This window comes from Pterocles gutturalis, unplaced genomic scaffold, assembly GCF_000699245.1.
Source record: "Pterocles gutturalis isolate BGI_N339 unplaced genomic scaffold, ASM69924v1 scaffold27436, whole genome shotgun sequence".
In the NCBI taxonomy this organism is placed as follows: Eukaryota; Metazoa; Chordata; class Aves; order Pterocliformes; family Pteroclidae; genus Pterocles; species Pterocles gutturalis.
In genome coordinates, this window is record NW_010103839.1 from 37650 (window position 1) to 48542 (window position 10893).

General features: G+C 46.9%; 1 protein-coding gene across 1 annotated transcript in view; it reads left to right on the top strand.

Annotated features, from left to right (window-relative positions):
* Positions 1-5831, top strand: part of SLC7A1 (solute carrier family 7 (cationic amino acid transporter, y+ system), member 1) — a 20515-nt gene extending 14684 nt beyond the window's left edge. The window contains exons 8-11 of the mRNA XM_010086868.1: positions 1526-1737; positions 2082-2230; positions 4622-4730; positions 5464-5831. Of these exons, the coding sequence (XP_010085170.1) occupies positions 1526-1737; positions 2082-2230; positions 4622-4730; positions 5464-5573 (580 nt within the window). The 3' untranslated portion in view covers positions 5574-5831. The remainder of the gene's footprint in view (positions 1-1525; positions 1738-2081; positions 2231-4621; positions 4731-5463) is intronic.
* Positions 5832-10893: the final 5062 nt, after the last annotated feature.

Here is a 10893-nt window from a genome sequence, read left to right on the forward strand (position 1 = left end):
CTGAATGCCCTGGGAGATAGGGAAGAGAGATGGGTGGTCCTGGATACCTGCGTCATCATCTCTCTTGTACCCACTGGTGATACAGTTTCAGGTCGTCTTACTTTTGAAAGGAGATTGAAGATAAAGTATAGCAGCAGCAAAAAAGCTGAGCATGTGTTTGCAGGATCAGTGCCTTAGTGCATGTCTTTTAGAAGGCCTGAGCTCTCATAGCTTCCCTGACCTAAGCCAAAAATTGAGTATTTTCATTGCTTGGCACCTCACAGACAACAGCACTCTACCCATGAGGACTGTACTTTGAAGATTGTGTTACTGAAAAATACCTTTATGTGTTCAATGAGTTACTCAGAGTCTGGTGGAGGCTTTTTACAGGCTCACAACAACTGAACTGAGAACTGTCTTGCAGCAGGTGAAGGGCCAACGCTGTACTGTAAGACCATTGCTCTGTGCCTGGGCTTTCCACCCTGCCCCTTGAAAATCCATGCTGATTTTCCTTACCCTTCTTACTTTTCCTGTGATTTCCCAGTCCTCTCTTCTCTGTACAGCTGCAAATGGCTTCTTAATTTATGTCTGCAAGCTGCTGTACCCACTGCGTGGCATTTTCCCATCACAGATTTACAGAGGTGACAGCCGGTCTTGTAGCAGCCCAGGCAGTGATTTGGCTGCCCTGTTGGCTGCCTAATGAAGTAGCACCTGAATTGTTTCCATAGCTGCAAAGTCCTACCGCTAATACCGTGCTGTGGCCGGACCCAGGGATTTCACTGCATCTCTCAATTTGCAGTGCTTGACAAATGCCCTCATTGTGAACACATCCCCACAGGAGCGATTTTAAGGTGTCTTTCAAAATGGCCCTTTCGTTTAGTCAGGCTTGTGGCTGAGTCAAGGGCAAAACCTTCTGTAGAAGAGAGCTGAGGCTGGCAGAGTGGTTTTTCTTTATGGATCCACGTGGTTGTTCATCGGGGCCCTGTTGAATGGAGGATTGTCCACACACACAACAAAAAAATTACCATTCTTCTTTCACCTCTTCCTTCCTTACATGGCAGCAGACAAACTAGCAGAAGAGACAGGGATGGAGGAGGATGGGGCACCAGGAATGTCACTGCAGGGTGCGATATCTACTGACCTGTTAGCTCAGGCGCCTCTGTGCCAAAACACAAGAGCTGAACTGCCACAGATAACCCAACGGCCCAGTTATGACTGTCTGTCTGTCCCTCTGCTGCTTCCTTCTCTGTCCTCACTGCTGTCACACCATCATGTTTTGGTGACAGGGATGATAGGCTTTATGAAAGAGAGCACTGTCCAGTTTAAAACACTGACATTACGACTAAGCTAGAGGTGATAGTAGCCAACTGTATTTGCTTAAGTCATGACGACGTTATTCCTCGAATTTCCCCCAATACAGAAGGGTGTGCCTGTTCTGGTGCTATAGTGATCTGGGGTGCAGCCATGGCTATCTGTGTGGATTTTAAGTGAACGAGGTACCCTGTGCCAAACCGATATGCTCTTTGTTTCATTTCCGTTTTCCTAGGTATCAGCCAGAGCAGCCTAATTTGGCGTACCAGATGGCTAGGACAACAGAGGAGACGGATAACAATGAGTCTGTGAGCACCAGTGAGTCGCAGGCTGGATTTCTGCCAGAGGAAGAGGAGAAGTGTTCCCTCAAAGCCATACTGTTTCCCCCAAATTCGGACCCTTCCAAATTTTCTGGCTCGGTGGTGAACTTCTTATCCTTCATCATTGGTAAGCACTGGGCAGTGAGCCAGCTGGTAGGTCCTTGTACTCACCATGGTGGAGAAGCTCACTGCCTGACTGTAATTTTGATGAGTTCTTGTAATGACCAAAATAACTGAAGATCTACAGATTCAATTGATGACTTCAAAATAATTCCACAGATGAGGGGTGTGGGGGTGTACGGGGGGAAAGGCACATCTCTTACAGTTAGCTTTTTCATGTGTTGCTCTTCTGTTTTGTTGAGCTTTCAGATTCAGCTGTGCCTGCTTTTGTGGTTTTGGGTTTGTTTGTTTGTTTGTGTTTTTTCCTGTTTCTAGAAAAAGAATCAGTAAGCTTTTGATGTCTGTTCGCAGGTTTCCTTATCGTAGGTAGCTGTACCCTCACTGCCCTTGAGCCAAGCATTCTGATAAAGGCTGTATGGATTGTTGCTGCCATCCTTGTTCTTGTTGTCTGCTTCATTATATGGAAACAGCCTGAAAGCAAAACCAAGCTCTCCTTTAAGGTGAGTATTGTGGGAGATGTACCTAGAAAAGAGCTGTTTGGGAGGTGGTTGGAGGAGGAAGTGCACGTTGGCCTGTATCAGGAAGGGGGACTTGGCCAAGTGAACAGGCTGAGAATATAGGCATGGTATGAACTTTTCCATGCAGGGCTGCCCATAGAGCTGATGGTTTGAGCTCTCCAGCTGGCATGGCTTTAACCTCTCATAGCCTGTGCTTAGAGCATAAAGGGATGTCCTACCAGAGCTGAGCTCAGCTTCCAAGTGTAGTTTCCTCTTGGGGTCTAACCTCAAATGTTAGTGTAGGTGCTTTGCTGCAGAAGGCAGCACAGCAACAGAAGTGCTGTGGCAACCTGCAGCCCAGAAGTGTCTCATGGACAGAAGCAGAAAGAAGGACTGAAGGGATTAGCTGGAGGCTGGAGAAGGGGAAGCCGTGCATGGTCAGGTCAGACGCGACAGCAGAGGACTTGGAAGCAAATGTAAATTGTGCTGGAGTCCAGGAGAAGCTGGGAGGGCAGAACCTGGTGCAGAGGTGTGGTCAGAAGGGAATGGCAGGCCAGTGCTTTTGGAAGCAGATGATTATAGGATGTGGAAAAGACTGAGACCAGAGGAAAAGAGGATGATTTTGAAGGACCAGGTCAGATTGTGGATACAGGAGAGATAACCCAAGGCGCAAGCTTGTGTATGAGGATCAAAGGGGTACTCGCTAAAAGGCTCTAAGAAAGTCCACTTTCATGTCCTACTTAGTCCCCATGGAGACTAAGGATGACCATTCTCTCTTTAACAGCCTGAAGTATGAGGAACTCTGTCTCCTGTGCTGTCCAAGCACACCATCCTTTCTATAGTAAACAAGCACTGGAATTATTTTTTTCCCCCGGTGTAATCCTGCAAATCATGTTTTATCATATTGATTTCAGGCTATTTCCCCAATTTATTAAATTATCTTTGGATTCTAATCCCATCCTCCAAACAGTTGTCATTTTGACTTCTCTTCAATTTAAATTTTTCAGTAAAGTCTCTAATTTTAATAATTTAATCCAACCAGAGTTGCCCAAGGTAGTGTTTGCAGTTCATCTTGGGGTTATGGTCCCAGAAGTAGCAACAGAGATGTCCAGGAGCAGAAAATTTAGGAACTGTGGTCTAGACTGTATTTTCTGAACTTGCTTCTGAGGAGATCTCTTTACATTACACTCAGGATATTTTACCTCCTCTTTTTTTCCTTCAGACACTACCCTGTCTGAGAAAAAGAAAAATTGACCTGTCACTGCTAAATCTGTAATGGCTGTTTCTTATCTCCTTGTTGTCCTTTAGACATTTACAGCCTGACCATCTAGTGATTTTTCTCCAACGTCTCTCTGGGAATACAAGGCTGACTGGTTTGTTCCCCAGTTGTGTTTCTCTATGCCTTTTTAATAGGTAATTTGTCTCCCTTCTCCAGTCTTTAGAGACTGTACCAGTCTACCAAAAGCCCTCAGAGATGCCTGTTAGTAGTCCAGAGGTCACTTCTGCAATCTCTGGGAACATAACTCACCCACCTAGGGAAATTTCATGTGTCCCTACTGACTTGACAAAGCCTAACTTAGAAAATATTCTTCTTCTCTTTTCTAATTTGTGTGTGCCCATCCCCTTTCTCTAATGATTTGAACAGCTGCTCACCATAAATGTTTTTCTGTGAAGCTTAAATCAAGAAAGGCCTGCAACATTTCAGCCTATTTCTTTTTGTAAATCTCCTTTTTCCTTAAGAGTGAAGTTCACTTTCCTCTTGGTTTCACCATGTTCACAAACCTTTCTATTGTTACAGTTTGTCCTTTCTGATTTTGTCTTTACATGCCTGTGCTATTTTTTTATATTCTGATTTTTGCATTTGGGCTTTACTGTCTCATTCTTCTTTGATTCTCAGATCACTAAGGTGTTCTTGGTACAGCTGCACTCGTCTTGTACAATATTTGCTGGTTTTCTTCTGCTCTGGGTTAATTTGCTCTATATTGCTTAATTACCTTGGTACCTGCTGGATGAAGTTCCTCAGGTCTCTCCTCTGACATTCCCCTTACCTTCTTCTCCTGGTCTTCTGTAGTTGCCTGTCATGATACAGTCCTTGGTTTCCTCTTCTCTCCTTCCTCCCCACAGGTATTTAGTAGTGCTGCTAAAATTTGCATCTTGCCTCCTTCCAGACCACAAAACAAGGACAACCATTCTTAAAATGGGTGAACAACATTGTTCACATCCCTCCCCCATGGTGGACTCCTGTCCTGTATTTTGGTTTAACCTTGCCTTTTCTCAGATCTGGCAGCTGGAGAGTTTGTAACAACCATTGCATCCCATTTACAAGGGATGTGATGTTCTTACCTGCCCATTGATCTGCCCTGTGGATGTAATGTATTCCTCTTTCTTTTTCAGGTACCTCTTTTGCCCCTTCTTCCCGTTGTGAGTATTTTTGTGAATGTTTACCTCATGATGCAGCTAGACCTAGGCACGTGGATACGTTTTGCAGTCTGGATGCTCATAGGTGAGTTTGAGAGAATTAAAAAAACAGCTTTTTTAGTTACTAGATTTTGTTAACCATAAATTTACTGCAGCATTCCAGGAAGGGATTCTGCAGTCTCATCATCCTTGGGCAACCTCGGTGACTTAACTGAAACAATTTAGGCAGTGTGTTTCAAGCCTTGTTTTAAATTCAAGGGTCATAAAGCCAAAACAGAAACCCGTGACACATCTTACAGGTCTTGTTGCTGACAAGAAACTATACAGTGTTTCTTGTTGGCTGGCCTCAAACTGCAGCCCGGGTGGTGGGGCTTGTGCTTCTGGAGCTAAAGGAGGTGAGCTGCAACCCATGATGCTCACAGTAGCCACATGGAGAAAGCTGAATTGCCTGAAATGCCCAGGGAATTTGTTGCAATTAAAACATGTAAAATTAGCATCAGTTATGGATGTATTTTACCAAGATGGAGGCTATAAGCATAGAAATAGAGAGAAAAACTCTCTGCGGAAAGGACTGCAATGAACTCACTAAAAAACGTGAGAACTTTATCATCAGCCCCTCTTTTGGGGCCTGGATGGATCGTCTTTTAAAGGCTGGTGCCTGTGTTAATACCTTTTTTTCTAAGGAAGGTAGTGGCTGTCTGCTAGAAGCTTGGCATCAGGATGGCTGGACCTCTTGTGTAACCTGTGCTGGTTGGTGTGAGCAGAGGTTTCCGTTTCCTTACAGAGCTAACGGTGCCCTCTCCCCTTGCCTTCCGCAGGCTTTGTCATCTACTTTACCTATGGAATACGGCACAGCGTGGAAGCAACCTACACAGCCTCGGCAGATGCAGAGAGAAACACGGATGCTGGTTCGGACAGCTGTAAATGACTGCACGTTTGGCTTATGGGCAACTGGGGAATGGCTGCGGTGAAGGAAGTTTTGTGGTGGGGATCCTGAACCAGGTTACATCTGGTTAATCAGTAATGCAGGAATAAGGAAACGTAATGCAGGATTCCACAGCACTGTTGCTGCAGCTTGCAGCTTGCTTAGTAGCACAGTTAAAAGGGATCACAAGGAAAAAAGCCACACCTCTGGCATACTCCAGGCAACACTGGCAGCTAATCTGGGGCTCTGCGCTTCCCTTCCTCCCTCTCCTGTTTGTTTTCTTTTTCCCACTGTGTAGAAAGAAAACTGCTTCTGTGTGCCAGTTAACCTTAAATGCTGCTATGAAGCCAGGCCTCACAAAGGTCTTTCTTTCAGTAGCCCCGGGAATTTACCTTCCCACAGATACTCTACCTGATTATACATGGAGCGGATTTTGCAGTGCTACTGTCAGGCTTAGACCAGGTCCGTCCTTCACCCCATGTGAACTGTACCCCACGTGTACGCACAAAAATGGCTCTCGCTAAATCTGCAAAAGCACCTGCAAGCATTCTTGAAAGTATCAGGTTGCATAGTTTTTGTTCTGTTTCACTCCTTTCTGACTACGTACTCATATGCTTTAAAGCACACCGCTGTTGTGAAATGTTGGGAGGGTTTGCAGTCACTGCTTGTTAGGTGAATGATTGTTTGCCAGGGCGCCGGTAACACCAGCAGATGAAACCCTACACCTGGGATTGCCAGATTTAACCATAAAACTATTTGGTGCAAGTACTTGAATGGCTTGAAAAGAACGGGTGTCTCCCAAGAGCCGTCCTACCTCTTTGCCCCGGAAATCACTGGCAGCGTGGCTGCAGCAGTGGGGTGGCTAGCAGAAGCGAGCCCAGATCTGACAACAGGCAGGGCCCTGTTTTCCTCTCCCTGCATCAGTTCTGTGTGCTAGCCATGTGGCGTCAGCAAAGGATTTGGCTGTGAGTCTTTGGTTTGGTGTCAGCGGGGGAGTGCATTTCTGCGCTGGGAGGGGTAGATCTTCAGGGGCTTGAACTTCGCCCATGGGCAGTGCCTGGGATCTGCCCCCTCCCTGCCCAGGGGAGGGCCATGGGGGTGTGCAGGGGCCCCTCCGCCCCTGTGGTCCCATGCAGCCCAGAAAACACTGCTAAGCTCTAGGGTCTGGCTTGCTGAGAGGAGCTTTTCCTTTTGGGCTGGAAATCATCTCCAGAGCCTGGCTGTTGTGAAAGGTGGGAAATTTGGAGTTGAGATCAGGGTCTGTGTTTGGTTGGCAATGCCCTGCTTTTCCTCTGAGATTACAATTTTTTAAAATTTTCTGTAATAGCTTTCCCCAGCCAAATTCACTACCCTAAAAAAGGTTTATTAAAGCATCAGGGAGGGGGGCTGTGCCCATGGAATGCCACTGATCTAAATTAATACTTCAGCTTGTACTGAAAAACAGATCATAGAATCATGGAATGGTTTGGGTTGGAAGGGACCTTTGAAGATCATCTAGTCCAGCCTCCCTGCCATGGGCAGGGACATCTTTCACTAGATCAGGTTGCCCAAAGCCCTGTCCAGCCTGAACACAAGCACTTCCAGGGATGGAGCATCCCAAATAGACACTGCAGAAATCCCCTCTCCCAACCTGAGTGGATGCTTTCCTATGCGTCCTCTACACTACTGCCTCTGAACACCGCACAGTCTTTAACCTGTTTGTCAGCACGGTTCTCACTGACGAAGGGACATGCTCTTGTCTCCATCTTTCAGTTGGAGAACTGAAGAACAGACCCCTGTATGACTTGACCAGGGTCTCACCAGGCATCTGGTGCAGCAGAAAGGGGAACCGCACCATCTCCTGGGTTACGCATCTGGACCATGGACCATCTCTCACAGCTTTCCAAGAGAGACTTCGTAGCTCTTCTTGCCGGGGCTGGAATTGGAGGGAGCAAAGGCAATGTGTTCATGGCCTCACAGGTGCATTTCAGGATGCGTTTTGAGTGCAGTTCGCCCCACAAAATAAAGTTAGGGTCTGCTCCAGTCACTGGGTCCTGACCCTCTGCAAAGCCTTTGCTCCTCGTGCATATACAAAGTCTTACTTAAGCAGGGAGAGATGAATCTATAAATTAAAAGCCACTAGGTTGAGGTCTATTTTGTTTAAACACAGGCAAGATTGACGCACTCCACAGCCTCCCAAAAAGCACTGAAGTTGTGATGGGGGGGAGAAGATGAAAACTCAGAGGGGAGCAAAGTTTCCTGTGTCCTAAAAATGTAAGGATATTTTTCTCTACCTTGAGTACCCACTTCTGAGCAATTAAGACATTGAGGAATGACCATTTGTGGGTGAATTCTGACTGGAAGTGTTCCAAAGAAAATTATTTTACAATATGCAGATTTCTTGCTGTATGTATTTTTTTTAAATATGAATGTTAACTTATTTTTGTAGTCTATTTAGGGATCTATTCTGGTATTTATATTCTGTAACTTTGTTTCAGCTTTTGTGGCATATAATAGCAGCATGCAGAAGAAGGGGAAGTCCTGATGGGGGTCATTTTTCTTCCGTTGCCTTTTCTCTGAGAAGGTTCGTAGGAAGACCTTTCTGTGTCACCAGATTCGGTTATTTAAATGTGCCGTTACCTGTAGCAGCCCCAGAGCCACCCACTGCAGGTTTGCTAGTGGAGGTGAGGATCTTTAGACGATCCTTAGTCCCATCTCCCACTCCTCCATCATGACTTCTTCAGCCAATCCATTCCCTGGTGGTGAGTGCTCTTTGTTGCTACTCATCAGATACAAGGAGGTGGAGGGAGCCTGCAGCACTGTGCAGCGACAGGGAAGTGTAGGTGTCTCCCTGTCTCTCTGTGTACCAGCTGGACCTGGGGACCTCCTGGCCTCCTCTTTGCATGACTTGACCTGTGGGGTGGACAGGTGAGGAGATGATGAGTATGACACAGCTGGGTACTCCTGCCCCATCTCCTCCTGGCTGCATCCACCCATTGCTTGTACATTTTGTAGGCTGAAAGGCAAATTTGACCGCCTCTTTCTAGGACAACGTCAAGGACTTTGCTGAATGGGTGGTTTTTTAATTATTTTTTTTACTGTCTCTTCTGCCTCTCCACAGATGTCTGCATGTAACATAGATCAAGCCAGGTATCTCTGAAGACAGGCAACTGCTGCTGTAACCTTGCTGTTCTGGACAATATGCCTTCATTTATTGGAGCTTTTATTTGTAAATAGTTCAGTCGTTACTTTATTATGAGAATATTTTGTACAGAGGCAGAGCATTTTGCTGTATGAAGAGGTGGGAGTGGGAAAGAGATGCCTTTGCTTGGAGCGAGAATAGATCCTTTTCTGCCAAAGCCACGAGATGTAACAGAAGTGGCCTGCCTGATCTTTCAGGACAGGCTCTGGCCCAAAGGACTGACCCTGTTTTAGCATATTTGGTTGCTCCCTGTCTGCTTGCTTGAGAGGAGCCCTCCAGGGAAGCTGTTGGAAGGGTCCTACTGACTGCCAGTGCACAGAGGTGGGCAGTGCTGAGTCTGCAGTGTGCACTTATATAGCAAATCTGGATATCTGGATATGTAGCCAGCCAGCCTTTCTCAATGGAAAATAAATGTCAAAACGGCTTTTTTTCCCCAAAAAAACTTGGTTTGTGCAAAAATGACTAGGTTTTGCTTATTGGCATACAACTTTCATTCTTTGGTCACTGAAAATCATTATTGGCTGGGTTTCAGATTCGTTTTGCCCTTTTCCCATCCCTTGGGGTGGAGTTTGCTGCCGGTTTGGGCGGTCAGCACCTGTGCTGGGTGTTGGGCAGCTCTGCAGCATGAGGGGGTGTGGGGCTGCCCACCAGCCCCATCTGGGCATCTCAGGGTCTGAGGTGTGCTGCAGGCAAAGTGCTGCTGGTTCGGAGCCGTTCAGAGCCATTTGTGCTTGGTCACAGCAGGGAAGAGGGGGCTGCAGGGGAGCACGCTGGTGAAATCACAGCTGGTGCTGACACCACGTGTTGCTGTTTATTGACAGGGTTTTGGAAGGGTGAAGTTTTAGCTGGCAGCACTTGCCATGGGCACTCTCACCCTTCATCCATCCCAGATGAAAACAAACTCCTGTTCACGGTGTAGAGATAGTGCCCGTCACTGCCTGTTGCCTCCACTCCTACTAACTCAGAGACCAGAAGGATGTATGATAGGATGTTATGTTTATATTTTGTAAAATCCGCTTCCTTAGTGACTGCATTTTATATACTAAAGAATTCCAGTGGGATTTCATAAATTGTCCCCCCCAGAAAGCCACACACAAGTGAGCATTGCTGTCATCTGTCCAAATGAATGCAGGGTGATATGCAGGTCTGGCAGGCTGGAGGTGGGGAGGGGGAGCGGTGCGGGTTTTCATGCAGTAGGCTACCCTGCAGTCCCTCCCCTGAATGGGTGCCTCTCAGCACCCTCCCCTTTTGCAGGAAGCCTCTGGCAGAAAAATCATCTCTCTTCCTAAACTCTCGGATAACCTTGTGACATCCACTGGGCCTGACTTTATGGGGAGCTTTTGTTTCTTCCTTCCCCTTACCAAAAAAATTGCACTTGTTAAAGGCTAAATCTATACATACACAGTGAACTGACTTTTGCTGTCTTCACAGCCACCTTCCCTTTCCACGGGGCCGTCAGCCTTGATTTGGGATGCCGGTGTGCCTGCATCCCAAAAGTGAGCTGAAGGCAAAGCTGCCTCTCTGGTGCCATCAGTTGCTCTGCCCGCTGCTGCTTGCCTCGTGGTTTATCATTAATTTCCACTCCAGCAGTGATGCCTCCCCCATAAACCCTCCTGGGCTGCCTTACTCTCTACGTTACGGTTGGAGTTGGGGTCCCGTGGGGTGTCTGACACCCAGCTGGAAACCAGATGGTCTAGGAACGTCTCTGCTAGCAAAAGCCAGACCTCAATTTTTCTCAGGATATTTGCTCCTGGCTCATGCTGCGAGATGTGAGGTTTGTCGAAGGCCTGGCAGGCTCCAGCCGGTGTGAAGCACCTCTCCCTCTCTGCGTTGCACAGGGCAGTGGTTTCGGCAGAGTGACTCATGTTTTCAGGACAGGAGTGGGAAGCAAAGGGTTCCTTTGCAGCACGTTGTGCCTCCCAGCTGTGCTGGGTGCAAGGAGCAGAAGGAGCCGCTGGCAGCCCGGAGGCGGTGTGCCAGCAAACCTAGTGCGAGTTTGGGTCATGTCAGTAAAGGGTGTTTTACTGACCAAAGCCATGGGAGAGTCTGTATATTTTTATTTTTTAATTATTAAGCAAAATGCAAATACCCTTCTGTTGTCTTGTTTCGTGGTCTGTTTTCCAGATGATTTCTCAGAATTTC